At 42.4% G+C, this 18,001-nt stretch overlaps 1 protein-coding gene across 1 annotated transcript in view; it reads right to left on the reverse strand.

Moving 5' to 3' along the window:
• Window positions 1-17,178, reverse strand: part of LOC109904582 (neuronal PAS domain-containing protein 3) — a 332,747-nt gene extending 315,569 nt beyond the window's left edge. The window contains exon 1 of the mRNA XM_031787943.1: window positions 17,096-17,178. Coding sequence (XP_031643803.1) covers window positions 17,096-17,154 — 59 coding nt within the window. The 5' untranslated portion in view covers window positions 17,155-17,178. The remainder of the gene's footprint in view (window positions 1-17,095) is intronic.
• Window positions 17,179-18,001: the final 823 nt, after the last annotated feature.

The following is an 18,001-nucleotide window of genomic DNA, read 5'->3' on the forward strand; positions in this document are numbered from 1 at the left end:
GGACAGACCATACAGGACAGACCACACAGGACAGACCACACAGGACAGACCATACAGGATAGACCATACAGGACAGACAACACAGAACAGACAACACAGGACAGACAACACAGGGCAGACCACACAGGACAGACCACACAGGACAGACCATACAGGACAGGACGAAGATGTTCTAGACTTCCTACATAGTGACCACCAGTATACTCTTCACCAAGCCACTGTTAGGCAAAGGTTGCACTGACATTTTGTTTAAGTGAGTGAATGCTGTATAACTTTACTATCTTTCATCAGCAGGAGTGTCACTTAGTGGTGCTTGACAGACCATCGCAGAGTGTATCAACCCTGAAGAAGGGAGGAGTGGATGGGCTCTCAGATACTAGAATGGTATTCAGGAAATGTTCAGATAAATAATACAGGAATGTGTAATTGTTGAGAGAGAGAGAGAGAGAGAGAGAGAGAGAGAGAGAGAGAGAGAGAGAGAGAGAGAGAGAGAGAGAAAGGAGATCATGGACTTCCTCTCAAATGAGCCCTGGTCAAAAGAAGGTCTTACAGGGTATAGGGAATATACACATAGATCCTTCATTACAGGGTATAGGGAATATACACATAGATCCTTCATTACAGGGTATAGGGAATATACACATAGATCCTTCATTACAGGGTATAGGGAATATACACATAGATCCTTCATTACAGGGTATAGGGAATATACACATAGATCCTTCATTACAGGGTATAGGGAATATACACATAGATCCTTCATTACAGGGTATAGGGAATATACACATAGATCCTTCATTACAGGGTATAGGGAATATACACATAGATCCTTCATTACAGGGTATAGGGAATATACACATAGATCCTGATTGACATCACATGTTTTGTGACTCCACTGGGTATGTTAAAATGTTCGAAGACATTTAGTTGGTGATGAAATGATACTCACTCTTTGCATCCTCAATCAATCCCAACAGTATTGAGAGAGTTGTCTGATGGCTGTCCTGAACACTTCCCTGTCTGTCCCTCCTCTGGTTCCTGAGCTGTTCTCCTCCCAGGCTCACAGCTTAGAGGCTGAATTATTAACCACAATCTAGTGCCCACATCAAACCTGCACAGTCTGCACACCACCATGCTTTGCATAGGAGACACAGAGGGCCGTGCCTTCTCTACACAACACTGTCATTCACAGCTCCATGCACTGAAAAATACTCGCTGCTTGGTTGCAGGACCCAGCGCTGGGCTGAGGAGGAAGGCAGAGGTTGCCAGAGATACAGTACTTTTCCTCTCCTTAGCTATGACAATAGAAAGCACCCACTACCTAGTCAACGAAAAAAAGAGTCTTGGAGAGCAATGTCCCAAAAGTCCCTCTTCAGTGGTCATCTTTGGATAATTTACCCAGCACCACATACACAGATACAATGAGTGAAGGCTTCCATTGATACACCTCATACCCAAACACCGTATTGTACAAAGGGTCTCGACCCCGCCCTGTGCAACTGGGTACTGGACGTCCTGACGGGCCGCCCCCAGGTGGTGAGGGTAGGTAACAACATCTCCACCCCGCTGATCCTCAACACTGGGGCCCCACAAGGGTGCGTTCTGAGCCCTCTCCTGTACTCCCTGTTCACCCACGACTGTGAGGCCATGCACGCCTCCAACTCAATCATCAATTTTGCGGACGACACTACAGTGATAGTCTTGATTACCAACAACGACGAGACGGCCTACAGGAAGGAGGTGAGGGCCCTCGGAGTGTGGTGTCAGGAAAATAACCTCACACGCAACGTCAACAAAACTAAGGAGATGATTGTGGACTTCAGGAAACAGCAGAGGGAACACCCCCCTATCCACATTGATGGGACAGTAGTGGAGAGGGTAGTAAGCTTTAAGTTCCTTGGCATACACATCACAGACAAACTGAATTGGTCCACCCACACAGACAGCATCGTGAAGAAGGCACAGCAGCGCCTCTTCAACCTCAGGAGGCTGAAGAAATTTGGCTTGTCACCAAAAGCACTCTTAAACTTCTACAGATGCACAATCGAGAGCATCCTGTCGGGCTGTATCACCGCCTGGTACGGCAACTGCTCCGCCCACAACCGTAAGGCTCTCCAGAGGGTAGTGAGGTCTGCACAACGCATCACCGGGGGCAAACTACCTGCCCTCCAGGACACCTACACCACCCGATGTCACAGGAAGGCCATAAAGATCATCAAGGACAACAACCACCCGAGCCACTGCCTGTTCACCCCGCTATCATCCAGAAGGCGAGGTCAGTACAGGTGCATCAAAGCAGGGAACGAGAGACTGAAAAACAGCTTCTATCTCAAGGCCATCAGACTGTTAAACAGCCACCACTAACATTGAGTGGCTGCTGCCAACATACTGACTCAACTCCAGCTCACTTTAATAATGGGAATTGATGGACAAAATGTATCACTAGCCACTTTAAACTATGCCACTTAATATAATGTTTACATACCCTACATTACTCATCTCATATGTATATGTATATACTGTACTCTATATCATCTACTGCATCTTGCCATCTTTATGTAATACATGTATCACTAGCCACTTTAAACTATGCCACTTTTATGTTTACATACCCTACATTACTCATCATATACTGTACTTGATACCATCTACTGCATCTTGCCTATGCCGTTCTGTACCATCACTCATTCATGTATCTTTATGTACATATTCTTTATCCCTTTACACTTGTGTGTATAAGGTAGTAGTTGTGGAATTGTTAGGTTAGATTACTCGTTGGTTATTACTGCATTGTCGGAACTGGAAGCACAAGCATTTCGCAACACTCGCATTAACATCTGCTAACCATGTGTATGTGACACATTTGATTTGATTTGATTTAGAAGACAAAGGCATCGTGGTGACATCATTTCTCACGTGTTCTTATCATAAGGATGTCAGTCAGTTAGACTGAGTGGGTGGCGCAGCAGTAGAGGGTTAAAGGGTGATACCTTTAAGCAAAGTCTCTCTCTTCTCTTCCTAAATGTTTTAGCTCACCTGTGGTGAGAGGTGCCACTTCCAGTATGCACAGAGACACTGTGACTGCTGCTGTGACTGGGAGGTAGACTGATAGATAACCCAGTGTTCCCGCAGTTGTGTGGGCGCTGCCTTGTGCAGCTGTCTGAAACCCAGGCATCAGGATTCAGCGGATCAGACGGTGCAAGTGCTGACAAACTTCAGTGTCTGACTTGAATCTGCAAACAGAAATACTCGTGGCGGCACTTCAAGACCTCAAGACTGTTCACGTCACATATTCTGTGCTAAAATAATACACTATAGACTGCACTTATAGAGAACATGTCACATATTCTGGGCTAAAATAATACACTATAGACTGCACTTATAGAGAACACGTCACATATTCTGTGCTAAAATAATACACTATAGACTGCACTTATAGAGAACACGTCACATATTCTGTGCTAAAATAATACACTATAGACTGCACTTATAGAGAACACGTCACGTCAGGTGGTTTCCAATTCCAATGTCTGTTGTGAAATGCAAGGCACTGCAATACACATCGAGATCTATTTTATCCTCCTGTCGTCGTCCAGCATTACAATGTGTCACCATTAAGAATAGGCCCGACATAAGTCACAAATACTAGGATATGTACTAGGAAATATTCCACTAGTATGGTCTCTTCTTAGGAAGTCTGTTTTTAACCTTGCAAATGAATCCCATGAAATACTACAGCATGTAAAAGAGAGCAGATACAATCATTTACATACTTATACATGTAAAAGAGAGCAGATACTAAGGTCATGCATCGCAGCACTAGCTGTGCAACTAGAGATTCTGGGTTTGAGTCCAGGCTCTGTCGCAGCCGGCTGTGACCGGCAGACCCATGGGGAGGCGCACAATTGGCCCAGCGTCGTCCGGGTAATGGGAGTGTTTGGCCAGGCAGGGATGTCCTTGTCCCATCGTGCACTAGTGACTCCTGTGGCGGGCCAGGTGCAGTGCACGCTGACACGGTCGCCAGGTGTTTCCTCTGACACATTGGTGCGGCTGGCTTCCGGGTTAAGTGGGCATTGTGTCAAGAAGCAGTGCGGTTTGGTTAGGTTGTGTTTTGGAGTACGCACGGTTCTCGACCTTCGCCTCGACCAAGTCCATACGGGAGTTGCAGCAACGAGACAAGACTGTAACGAACAATTGGATACCACAAAATTGTGGAGAAAAAGGGGTAAAAAAAATATTTACAAAATAAAGAGATCAAATACAATCATTTAAATACTTCCACATTACAAATAGAGCAGATATAATCATTTAAATACTACAACATTACAAATAGAGCAGATATAATCATTTAAATACTACAACATTACAAGTAGAGCAGATACAATTATTTTTGCTGAATGCATAACAAATCTGGACTGAGAATCATTCATTCCTTTGTTAAAGAAGGGATGAAAAAGGAGAGATATATCCCTCTTCTGTGTTAAATGATGGATTGAGCAATGAGTGTCATTGTAATTCACTGTTGTGTCACCTGCGGTCACTCTGACCTTCAGCAGCCTCCAGCAGCCAATCAGGCTGTTTACTCAGGCCCAACCACACTCTCTTCTTAGACTGGGAGAAATTAGCACAACCATTATTCAAACAAGACCGCACACCACAGCAGCAGCCACAGAAGAGATGGAAAGAGAAAGATAGGAGAATGAGACTTCAGTTCAGTCCTCCTTCTCCTTAGTCAAGAAGGGAGAGAAAACTCAGAGGAGAAGAAAGCCCAACCTTTGAAAGTTAAAAACACAACATCTAAGACGTGATTGAAGCAGTACACATGGCATAAACAAAACCCAGTTCAAAGAGGTTGTTTGCTCTCTTGCTTTATCTGCCTAGCTCTTGAAATAGTCACTTCCAGTAATATTCAAGTATCTATAAAGTGTCTGATATGCAAATCTAACTATGCAGAATGTACAGAAAATACATATTGAATTCCAGGGGACAAATGAGGATAAATCTGTCTTGACCACAGCTCAACTCTTGTACTTTCACAATATGCACAGCATTACACACATGTATTTCCAAATCACTACCATGAGGAGGTACTTCAAACAGGGGAAAATGCTGACTGGTGTGTACACACTGATAGGTAGAGACAGAGAGAGACAGAGAGAGACAGAGAGAGAGAGACAGAGAGAGAGAGAGAGAGAGAGAGAGAGAGAGAGAGAGTGTGTGTGAGAGAGAGAGAGCGAGCGAGAGAAAGGGAGAGAGAGAGAGAGAGAGCAAGAGAGAGAGAGAGAGAGAGAGAGAGAGAGCAAGAGAGAGAGAGCGAGAGAGACTCGAAGAAAGAGACATAGAGAGAGTGAGAGAGAGAGCAAGAGAGAGAGCGAGAGAGAGAGTGTGTGAGAGAGAGAGGGCGAGCGAGAGAAAGGGAGAGAGAGAGAGAGAGAGAGAGCAAGAGAGAGAGAGAGAGAGAGAGCAAGAGAGAGAGAGAGAGCGAGAGAGACTCGTAGAAAGAGACATAGAGAGAGTGAGAGAGAGAGCATGCGAGGGTAAGGGAGAGAGAGAGAGAGAGAGAGAGAGAGAGAGAGAGAGAGAGAGAGAGAGTGGACCACATCTGAAGCCCAGCTCAGCCCAGTACACTACCTAATGATCTCTATGTTTAACTATAGTCATAGTACTAGATCTATTACTCTGAACCTGTGGTTCAGGTTAGTGGCGATTAAGCCCATAGCTATTTGTGTGTATACAGTGGTACAATCTCCTGCGATTCTCCATTATGCCTACAATATTCCCTGTCATACTGTATTTGATTTGCAGGGCGATGCAGCACGGCTAGAGTGGTCCTGGGAGAGTAACAGTCACGGCAGGCGGGAAGAAGGAAGGGAAGGAGGGAAGGAGAGGGGAAGAGATGAAAAATAAGATTTGGCCACTGACTGCATCAGGGAGCTGAGCTACATCATTGTCCTGTGTTTGTTCTGCGTTTGTTCTGAAATCACTTCAAGTAGAGGTGCCAGCATGATTATTGTCTGTGTGCTACTGGAGCAAATCAATGCTTCCCTGTCTGTATCTCGTTAATAAAATCTGAAGAATAACAGTTGCAAGCCATTACTCGGGAAAAGTAGCAGAAAAGCAATTGATTCAGCTGGGACTCAGCCAAATAGCTTCTGCACCAATTAGAGTGTCATCTCATCTTCCTCTCTTCCTCATCTTCCTCCTTTCTTTTTGCAGGAATTATTTCATGGCAAACAACCATCATTTGCACAGTGTCATTTTGCTCCAAACGATTACTGTAGATAGAAAGTTCCTGCCCTAATAAAATCAAACATCTGGATTTGAGGAGAAAGAGGAGGACCATCCTACTTTTTTATATAGTGAAACATTAAAAAAGTTATCCTTTTTAGATAAAATTATACTAAATATATTCACGTCACCAAATAACTGCTTAAAACACACTGTTTTGCAATAAAGGTCTACAGTAGCCTCAACAGCCCTCTCTGGGGTAGCACCATGGCTTAGCCGGAGGACAGCTATTTTCCGTCCTCCTCTGGGTACATTGATTTCAATTCAAAACCTAGGAGGCTTATGGTTGTCACACTTTTCCATAGACTTACAAAGTAATTATGTCCATCCAATCAAAGGATCAGAGAATTAATCAGAGAATTAATCTAGTACTGAAAGCATAAGCTACAGGTAGCTAGCACTGCAGTGCATAACATGTGTTTAGTAGTTGACTCAAAGAGAGAGAAAGACAATAGTAGAATAGTTTTGAACAAATGAATGTCTTAAACAATTAAGGAGAAGCAGCAGAGAGAGAGAAACAGCTATATTTTGTTGAATTTTTTAAACTTTCATTTTCACTTACTTAGCTAACTTAGCCTAGTCAAACACCCGGCTGAAGCAGAGAGGAAGGCTATTTATGTTGGCTGGCTAAGGCTATCCAACACTGGAACTCTTTCAAGTCAAGGTAAGTTTTCGGGCCCCCGGTGTAACTACTAAACTGCTTGCTGTACACTGTACTGCGTGATTGTAGCGGGTTTACTATGCGTTAGTTCTAGTAGCTATGTTGACTATGACGTTAGCTAATATGCTAACAACGATGTATGCTGTGTGTAGTGGTTATGTTATAAAGGTTTGGCTTGGAGAGGTTTTTTCACCTGGTCACAGACAGCTGTTGTGTTTTGCTCTGAAGTCTACAAACGAATGACCCCTACTCTTACGATAAGTGCCATAGGGATCTTTCATGATCACAGAGGACACCCGTTTAACGTCCCATCTGAAAAGATGGCACCCTACACAGGGCAATGTCCCCAATACCTGCCCTGGAGCATTGTGATATTTTTTGGGGGGACCAGAGGAAAGAGTGCCTCCTACTGGCCCTCCAACACCAGTTCCAACAGCATCTGGTCTCCCATCTAGGGACTGACCAGGACCAACATTGCTTAAAGGCAAGCCAGCACTGGGATGGTACTCTTTGAATATCGATGTTACATTGAGCTGGGTGAATGGAATATGAATGACAGTCATCCAATATACTGTAATAGACATAAGGCCATGCTAATGAAAATAAAAATTGTCCCCCTTAATCTTAAATGGCACCGACTGCCACTGTTCTGGATAGCACCTTTTTTTTCTAAGAGTGTACAGCTGATGAACGGTAGCAATAATATCCTGATGAAATATTGTAGGGTGTCATCTCAGCTGAGTCCTCTCATCTCTTGCAGAGAGAAAGCCTTGTTAAAGTATCTCATCTGATGGTATAATACTGTCATCTGTGACATAGAGTTTTGGAAAGGGATATAAGCACAAGGGATTTCCTGACTTTGCCTAGCCATGCTGAACGTTTTGAGTGGGCTAAGATTTAGTCATGTTTACATAACGCAACCATTACAAAAAGGAAATCATGTGATTATAAATTATTTTAATTGTATTTCAACAATTGTAAATGGATGTTGACCAATCTCACATATAGATGAAAAGAGGTTTTGACAGGTAATCATAAAACAGATTTTTCCATTTACAACTCTGCTTAGTAAACAAACACAATTAAGCATTTGACAGTTAACCATTTTTAGTAACGCAATGTACAGCTAACTGTAGCGCTGCTGACATGCAACTGCTGATTTGTGATAATACTAGATCCAGCTCAGCAGAATACAAGTTGCCTAAAGGTCATAGAACAAGTCTCTTTGCTAAAGGTGATAGAACAAGTCTCCTTGCTAAAGGTCATAGAACAAGTCTCTTTGCTAAAGGTCATAGAACACGTCTCTTTGCTAAAGGTCATAGAACACGTCTCTTTGCTAAAGGTCATAGAACAAGTCTCTTTGCTAAAGGTGATAGAACAAGTCTCCTTGCTAAAGGTCATAGAACAAGTCTCTTTGCTAAAGGTCATAGAACACGTCTCTTTGCTAAAGGTGATAGAACAAGTCTCCTTGCTAAAGGCGATAGAACACGTCTCTTTGTTAAAGGTCATAGAACAAGTCTCCTTGCTAAAGGTCATAGAACACGTCTCTTTGCTAAAGGTCATAGAACACGTCTCTTTGCTAAAGGTGATAGAACAAGTTTCCTTGCTAAAGGTGATAGAACAAGTCTCTTTGCTAAAGGTTATAGAACAAGTCTCTTTGCTAAAGGTGATTAGAACAAGTCTCTTTGCTAAAGGTCATAGAACAAGTCTCTTTGCTAAAGGTGATTAGAACAAGTCTCCTTGCTAAAGGTCATAGAACAAGTCTCTTGGCTAAAGGTCATAGAACAAGTCTCTTTGCTAATGGTGATTAGAACAAGTCTCCTTGCTAAAGGTCATAGAACACGTCTCTTTGCTAAAGGTCATAGAACAAGTCTCTTTGCTAAAGGTCATGGAACAAGTCTCCTTGTTAAAGGTCACAGAACATCCTCCTTGCTAAAGGACACAGAACAAGTATCCTTGCTAAAGGTCACAGAACAAGTATCCTTGCTAAAAGTCATAGAACAACTCCTTGCTAAATAGAACAAGTCTCTTTGCTAAAGGTCATAGAACAAGTCTCCTTGCTAAAGGGCACAGAACAAGTATCCTTGCTAAAGTTCATTGAACAAGTCACCTTGCTAAAGTTCACAGAACATGTCTCCTTGCTAAAGCTCACAGAACAAGTCTCCTTGCTAAAGGAGATTGAACAAGTCTCCTTGCTAAAGGTCACAGAACAAGACTCCTTGCTAAAGGAGATCGAACAAGTCTCCTTGCTAAAGGTCACAGAACAAGACTCCTTGCTCATTTTGTTGACAGCCTTTTACTAAAACATGCCACCACAAAATGTTTCTGAGACCTGCAATTTCCTCCTGCTTTGCATCGCTTTGCTTTGCTACGGTTTCTAAAATAAAGAGATATAAAAACCTTCCCCCATGCTGGAGTACCGTGCCGTACTGTTAACTACAAGGTCTCACCTTAATTGTGGATTATGTACAGAAAGAAACAGCATGGAGAGGATTTAGAGAGAGGAGGAGAGGAGAGAGTGAGTGTCAGGGCCCTGCAGGCAGCAGCAGAGATGTGGAAACAGTGAACAACGCTGGCGCAGACTGCTGCTTTCATCATCTGGGAGATGATCTGTGGGTTCATGTCACAACAAGCAGAGATCAAACCTGAATTTGACACAACAAACTTGTCACTACTTCTGGTGTGTTAGGCTTACTAATGAACAATAAAATATAAATCAAATGATTTCTCTTTTTTTCTCCCCCCCCGGGGAGATTACATAAGGTGCACAAACATCTGGTAAAGTGGAAGAGAAGGAAGTCTACCAACCAGCCAGGTGCACTGCAATGCAGGCTAGTCTTCCAAAAAATTGTTTTATTATAATTATCAAGAGTCTAGAAACAGATCAAGAATGTATCAGATCTTGGCCAATGGCTACCACAAAAGAGTTTATCTTTTTATGAATTGATAGCAAAACAATGCCAGATTCAAAACTTCAAATTTTTCAATTTAAATTACTATACAAAATTCTTGCAACTAATAGAATGTTCAAAATATGGGGGATACAATCTTCCCAGCTCTGCAGATTCTGCTGTGAGGAGGCAGAGTCATTAGATCATTTATTTTGGTATTGTCCATATGTAGCTCGTTTTTGGTCACAGGTCCAGGAATGGCTGAAGAATTGCAACATTTGCCTAGAACTAACGCACAGATAGCAATACTGGGTGATTTGAAAAGCCATAGTCAATCAATCAATAATATAATTATTATTTTAGCAAAAAAAAAGATTTTTAATTTACAATCCGTAGAAGCTATGAGAATAGAAAGATTCAATTATTTTGTGAAACACAACAGTACAGTTGAAAAATATATGGCAAATAGAAATCCAAAATGGATGATGTTGAGAGGTAGATGGGAGGGGTTGAATGGAGCTGAAGGGTGGGACTAATAACAAGGTAAAACATGTAGAACATACTGTAAAATGTATATAGGTTCAGAACATTTGTGAAATAGCACAGTTACAAATAGAAATCAAACTGGATGGACATCAGAAATAGAGGAAGGACTAAAAACAAACTAAATATAACTATTGTAAAATATACTGTGTATGTAAAATGTGTATAAGACGTATAAATTGAAGGTAAAAGCTAGTTTACTCCAATTGGGGGATCGGTGGAAGGGTTTGCGGGGAATAATAATAAAGGTATATTCTTTTTTTTAAGTATGTATGTCTATATAGGTATGTGTATGTATATATGTGTATATGTATGTCTATATAGGTATGTGTATGTATATATGTGTATATGTATGTCTATATAGGTATGTGTATGTATATATGTGTATATGTATGTCTATATAGGTATGTGTATGTATATATGTGTATATGTATGTCTATATAGGTATGTGTATGTATATATGTGTATATGTATGTCTATATAGGTATGTGTATGTATATATGTGTATATGTATGTCTATATAGGTATGTGTATGTATATATGTGTATATGTATGTCTATATAGGTATGTGTATGTATATATGTGTATATGTATGTCTATATAGGTATGTGTATGTATATATGTGTATATGTATGCATGCGTGTATGGATATATATATTTACCCCAAAAATATATGGGGGATTGGAAATGATGCAGACAATTACATTGATGGAAGCAACATTCTTTCCGCAATATTAAACTGATCCACTCCTTAAACATTTTTTAAAGAGTTTATCTACAAACAATTAACCTGTGGTGAAGCGATGCCAGAGAAGCGATGCCACCTGGTGCACCAGTACAGTACATTGGGTGAGCATTCAGACCCCTTGACGTTTTCCACATTTTGTTACGTTCCAGCCTTATTCTAAAATGTATTAAATATTTTTTTCCCTCGTAAATCTACACAAAATACGCCATAACGACAAAACGAAAACAGGTTTTTACAAATGTTTGCCAATTTATTCAAAATAAAAAACAGAAATACCTTATTTACATAAGTATTCAGACCCTTTGCTATGAGACTCAAAATTGTGCTCAGGTGCATCCTGTTTCCATTGATCATCCTTGAGATGTTTCTACAACTTTGGAGTCCACCTGTGGTAAATTCAATTGATTGTGCAGTGTTTTCCTTTCTGTTTTCCATGAGTTTGACTACAACTCCAGCTCCTGTGGAAAGTACCTGGATGTGTGTATGTTCTTCAGCTTTTGTAAATTCAATTGATTGGACATGATTTGGAAAGGCACACACCTGTCTGTATAAGGTCCCACACTTGACAGTGCATGTCAGAGCAAAAACCAAGCCATGAGGTCGAAGGAATTGTCCGTAGACCTCCGAGACAGGATTGTGTCAAAGCACAGATCTTCCTTTTTCTCCCCAATTTTGTGGTATCCAATTGGTAGTTACAGTCTTGTCTCTTCGCTGCAACTCCCATACGGACTCGGGAGAGGCGAAGGTCGAAAGCCGTGCATCCTCCAAAACACAACCCAACCAAGCCGTACTGCTTCTTGACACAATGCCCACTTAACCCAGAAGCCAGCGCACCAATGTGTCAGAGGAAACACCGTACACCTGGCGCTGTGCCAGCGTGCACTGCATATGGCCCACCACAGGATTCGCTAGTGCACGATGGGACAAGGACATACCAAACTCTCCACTAACCTGGACGACGGGTATCCCGGTCGCCGCCGGCTGTGACAGAGCCTGGACTCGAACCCAGAATCTCTAGTGGCACAGATGGCACTGCGATGCAAAAGGCTACAAAAAAAATTCTACAACATTGAAGGTCCCCAAGAACACAGTGGCCTCCATCACTCTTAAATGGAAAAAGTTTGGAACCACCAAGACTCTTCCTTCGGGGGAGAAGGGCCTTGATCAGGGAGGTGACCAGGAATCCGATGGTCACTCTGACAGAGCTCTAGAGTTCCTCTGTGGAGATGGGAAAACCTTCCAAAAGAACAACCATCTCTGCAGCACTGCACCAATCAGGCCTTTATGGTAGAGTGGCCAGACGGAAGCCACTCCTCAGTAAAAGGCACATGACAGTCCGCTTGGAGTTTGCCAAAAGGCACCTAAAGGACTCTCAGACCATGAGAAACAAAATTCTCTGGTCGGATGAAACCAAGATTGAACTCTTTGGCCTGAATGCCAAGCGTCACGTCTCGAGGAAACCTGGCTTGGTGGTGGCAGCATCATGCTGTGGGGATGTTTTTCATCGGAAGGGACTGGGAGACTAGTTAGGATTGAGGGAAAGATGAACGGAGCAAAGTACAGATAGATTCTTGATGAAAACCTGCTTCAGAGCACTCATGACTTCAGGCTGGCGCGAAGGCTCACCTTCCAACAGGACAATGACCCTAAGCAAACAGCCAAGACAATGCAGGAGTGGCTTCGGGACAAGTCTCTGAATGTCCTTGAGTGGCCCAGCCAGAGCCCGGACTTGAACCCGAGCAAAGATCTCTGGAGAGACCTGAAAATAGCTGTGCAGCGACGCTCCCCATCCAACCTGACAGAGCTTGAGAGGATCTGCAGAGAAAAATGGGAGAAACTCCCCAAATACAGGTGTGCCAAGCTTGTAGTGTCATACCCAAGAAGACTCGAGCTGTAATCACTGTCAAAGGTGCTTCAATACCAAAGGTGCTTCAACAAAGTACTGAGTAAAGGGTCTGAATACTTATGTAAATGTGATATTTCAGTTTTTTATGTTTAATACATTTGGCAAAATGTGCGTTGTAATTATGAGTCATTGTGTATATATTGACGAGGGAAAACAGCTATTTAATAAATTTTAGAAGAAGGCTGTAACGTAACAAAATGTGGAAAAAATCAAGGGTCTGAATACTTTCCGAATGCACTGTACGTACTGTATCTGGGTGAATAGTGAAGACACCCTATGTCTAGGGCCACATCATGGCATGACCAGGGAAAACTCTGGACCCTGCTGGGCCTGGCTGACCAGCAAAACCTTCTAGCCATACAGTAGTACTGGTCCAGAACCCATGTGTTGAACAGAGAGGTGAGGAAGTGAGCAGACATACTGCTGTTGGACAGTGAGTGTTCAACCCAACCCAGCCCAGTGTTTAAGTGTTACTGTGTTGACACATAGGGATGAAGCTGTCTGACAAATAACTGCCAGCCAGACCAAGCAGGAGAAGAGAGGAAAAGAGAGGAGAGGAGGGGAGAGGAGAAAAGCCTCCCTTCCCTCTCTCTCCCTCCTTCTCCTCCCTCCCTCTTAAGTATGATGACTATGATAACTCTTATTGAACAGAGAAAAATATTTCCCTCTCTCAATCCCACACATGTTCCATAAACAAAGATAAAAGAGTACATATTGTTAAGCTCTGCCTAGCAATATGTCTGGAAAGGAGAATAACTTTGGGTGAGCAGCATTTTGCAATCACGGTCAGTTAGAGTTCTCTCTGTGGGAAACATAGCTTTGCTCTGCTCTGGATCTGTCTTTATGAGGACTAATCTGAATGGCTGGCAAGAGATGGTGAAGTGCCAGAGGCATGATGAATTTGCTCTGATGGAGGGAACGGAGAGAGAGAGAGAGAGAGAGAGAGAGAGAGAGAGAGAGAGAGAGAGAGAGAGAGAGAGAGAGAGAGAGAGAGAGAGAGAGAAAGAGCGCAGTCAGAGCATAGAGAGAGAAAGATATAGAGAGTAGAGAGGGGGGAGGGGGGAGAGGTAAAGAGAGTGCAGAGAGAGCGAGAGAGAGAGATAAAGAGAGATAAAGAGAGAGAGAGAGAAAGAGAGAGAGATAGAGAGAGAGAGCGAGAGAGACATAGAGAGAGAGATAAAGAGAGAGAGAGATAAAGAGAGCAGAGAAAGAGAAAGAAAGAGAGCGAGAGAGTGAGTGAGAGAGAGAGAGTACCGCCTGCTTTCTCCCTCTACTCTCAGTGGGGGACTCAATTCTCTCCACAGCTAGCAGCCGGGCAACAGCGCCAGCGAACAATTTATTTACATGTCCTGTTATCCCGTGCCCAGCATCACACCTCTCTCTGACTGACTATACCTACTTAATCTGTTTCCACTAACTTACTGTGGGGTGATAGAATGACTGAGTGACTCATTGTGAGCTTACAGAACAATGCCCTGACAGCTGAGCGAAAATTGAGGTAAAATAAACTTCCGGAGGACCTATCATCCTATCCTCTCTTCCTTTCTGTCACTACAAGACCATGGTATTTGCCTAGGGAGCAGCAAGAGGAACTGCCCCTCCCTACCTTCAGGCTATGCTCAAACCCTTCACCACAACCCGAGGACTCCGTTCTGCCACCTCTGGTCACTTGGTCCTCCCACCCTTAAGGGAGGTCAGCTCCCAGTCCAAGCTCTGCTCTGACCTGGCACACCAATGGTGGAACCATCTTCCCCCTGGAACTAGGACAGCAGATCATCCCATCTTTCGAAAACATCTGAAACCCTACCTCTTCAAAGATTATTTGAAATAATCCCACAGCACTCCCCTCAGCCTCTCTCTCTCTCTCTCTCTCTCTCTCTCTCTCTCTCTCTCTCTCTCTCTCTCTCTCGCTCTTCCTCTCTCTTCCCCTCTCTCTCTCTCTCTCTCTCTCTCTCTCTCTCTCTCTCTCTCTCTCTCTCTCTCTCTCTCTCTCGCTCTTCCCCTCTCTCTCTCTCTCTCTCTCTCTCTCTCTTCCTCTCTCTCAATTCAATTCAATTCAAGGGCTTTATTGGCATGGGAAACATGTGTTAACATTGCCAAAGCAAGTGAGGTAGACAACATACAAAGTGAATATATAAAGTGAAAAACAACAAAAATCAACAGTAAACATTACACATACATAAGTTTCAAAACAGTAAAGACATTACAAATGTCATATTATATATATATACAGTGTTCTAACAATGTACAAATGGCTAAAGGACACAAGATAAAATAAATAAGCATAAATATGGGTTGTATTTACAATGGTGTTTGTTCTTCACTGGTTGCCCTTTTCTCGTGGCAACAGGTCACAAATCTTGCTGCTGTGATGGCACACTGTGGAATTTCACCCAGTAGATATGGGAGTTTTTCAAAATTGGATTTGTTTTCGAATTCTTTGTGGATCTGTGTAATCTGAGGGAAATATGTCTCTCTAATATGGTCATACATTGGGCAGGAGGTTAGGAAGTGCAGCTCAGTTTCCACCTCATTTTGTGGGCAGTGAGCACATAGCCTGTCTTCTCTTGAGAGCCAAGTCTGCCTACGGCGGCCTTTCTCAATAGCAAGGCTATGCTCACTGAGTCTGTACATAGTCAAGGCTTTCCTTAATTTTGGGTCAGTCACAGTGGTCAGGTATTCTGCCGCTGTGTACTCTCTGTGTAGGGCCAAATAGCATTCTAGTTTGCTCTGTTTTTTTGTTAATTCTTTCCAATGTGTTAAGTAGTTATCTTTTTGTTTTCTCATGATTTGGTTGGGTCTAATTGTGCTGCTGTCCTGGGGCTCTGTAGTGTGTGTTTGTGTTTGTGAACAGAGCCCCAGGACCAGCTTGCTTAGGGGACTCTTCTCCAGGTTCATCTCTCTGTAGGTGATGGCTTTGTTATGGAAGGTTTGTGAATCGCTTCCTTTTAGGTGGTTGTAGAATTTAACAGCTCTTTTCTGGATTTTGATAATTAGTGGGTATCGGCCTAATTCTGCTCTGCATGCATTATTTGGTGTTCTACGTTGTACACGGAGGATATTTTTGCAGAATTCTGCGTGCAGAGTCTCAATTTGGTGTTTGTCCCATTTTGTGAAGTCTTGGTTGGTGAGCGGACCCCAGACCTCACAACCATAAAGGGCAATGGGCTCTATGACTGATTCAAGTATTTTTAGCCAGATCCTAATTGGTATGTTGAAATTTATGTTTCTTTTGATGGCATAGAATGCCCTTCTTGCCTTGTCTCTCAGATCGTTCACAGCTTTGTGGAAGTTACCTGTGGTGCTGATGTTTAGGCCAAGGTATGTATAGTTTTTTGTGTGCTCTAGGGCAACAGTGTCTAGATGGAATTTGTATTTGTGGTCCTGGTGACTGGACCTTTTTTGGAACACCATTATTTTGGTCTTACTGAGATTTACTGTCAGGGCCCAGGTCTGACAGAATCTGTGCATAAGATCTAGGTGCTGCTGTAGGCCCTCCTTGGTTGGTGACAGAAGCACCAGATCATCAGCAAACAGCAGACATTTGACTTCGGATTCTAGCAGGGGGAGGCCGGGTGCTGCAGACTTTTCTAGTGCCCTCGCCAATTCGTTGATATATATGTTGAAGAGGGTGGGGCTTAAGCTGCATCCCTGTCTAACCCCACGACCCTGTGTGAAGAAATGTGTGTGTTTTTTGCCAATTTTAACCGCACACTTGTTGTTTGTGTACATGGATTTTATAATGTCGAATGTTTTACCACCAACACCACTTTCCATCAGTTTGTATAGCAGACCCTCATGCCAGATTGAGTCGAAGGCTTTTTTGAAATCAACAAAGGATGAGAAGACTTTGCCTTTGTTCTCTCTATCTATGCAAAGTTTTAGTCTTGCTCCGTTCATTGAGTTGGTTTCGTAAGCAGCACTAGGCCGGGCTAACAAGTATCAAAGGACATCAACAACTATGCAAACTCTGAAAATGATCTTGGTGATTTAAATAAGCAATGTTTTAAATCACTTAATGTCCTCAATGAATGGGTTAAATAAGACTTCCAACTTACTGGGGAAATTTGGACATGAATTGGGCATCAACTACGGCCTCCTCCACTGATTCCTCCATGCAGAAAGGGTGTAGGGTTTTAATTTCCCTACAAAGATAGACACAGTAGGGCTGATCAGTTTAAAACATTCAGTCAATGAGCCGGTGGATAAATAGCATGTGTAAACTGTACAGTAACAATGACTTCCAAGGAAGGATCTGTAAATACAATGTATATGTTAATAATAACTATTTAAGTACATATTAGTCAAACATAAAAGTGTATGTATTGCTGACCTTAAAGTTGCACTATGCAGACATCCCTCCGCCATTTCCTGGTTGCTAAAATAATAATAGTTTGCCTAATTAGTTTTGCCTAAAAAAAGCAATGTAATAGTGTACCATTGTACCATCTAAACTGCTGTGAAATATATTTTCCATAACCAAAAATATTGTATTTTCATCTGTTCATTTTTATTTTTACTCCACCCCTATTTAACTATTTAACCAGGTAGGCTAATTGTCATTTACAACTGCGACCTGGACAAGACAAAGCAAAACAGTGCGACACAAACAACAACACAGAGTTACACATGGGATAGACAAACATACAGTCAATAACACAATAAATAAATATATATATATATATATATACATATATATATATACATATATATATACATACACAGTGTGTGTAAATGAGGTAAGATAAGGGAAGTAGGGCAATAAATAGGCCATAGTGGTGAAATAATTACAATTTAGCAATTAACACTAGATGTGCCGAAGATGAATGTGCAAGTAGAGATACTGGGGTGCAAAGAAGCGAAAAAATAAATAACAGTATGGGGATGGGGTAGTTGGATGGTCTATTTACAGATGGGCTATGGTGCAGGTGCAGTGATCTGTGAGCTGCTCTGACAGCTGGTGC

This window comes from Oncorhynchus kisutch, linkage group LG14 (assembly GCF_002021735.2).
Source record: "Oncorhynchus kisutch isolate 150728-3 linkage group LG14, Okis_V2, whole genome shotgun sequence".
Lineage (NCBI taxonomy): Eukaryota > Metazoa > Chordata > Actinopteri > Salmoniformes > Salmonidae > Oncorhynchus > Oncorhynchus kisutch.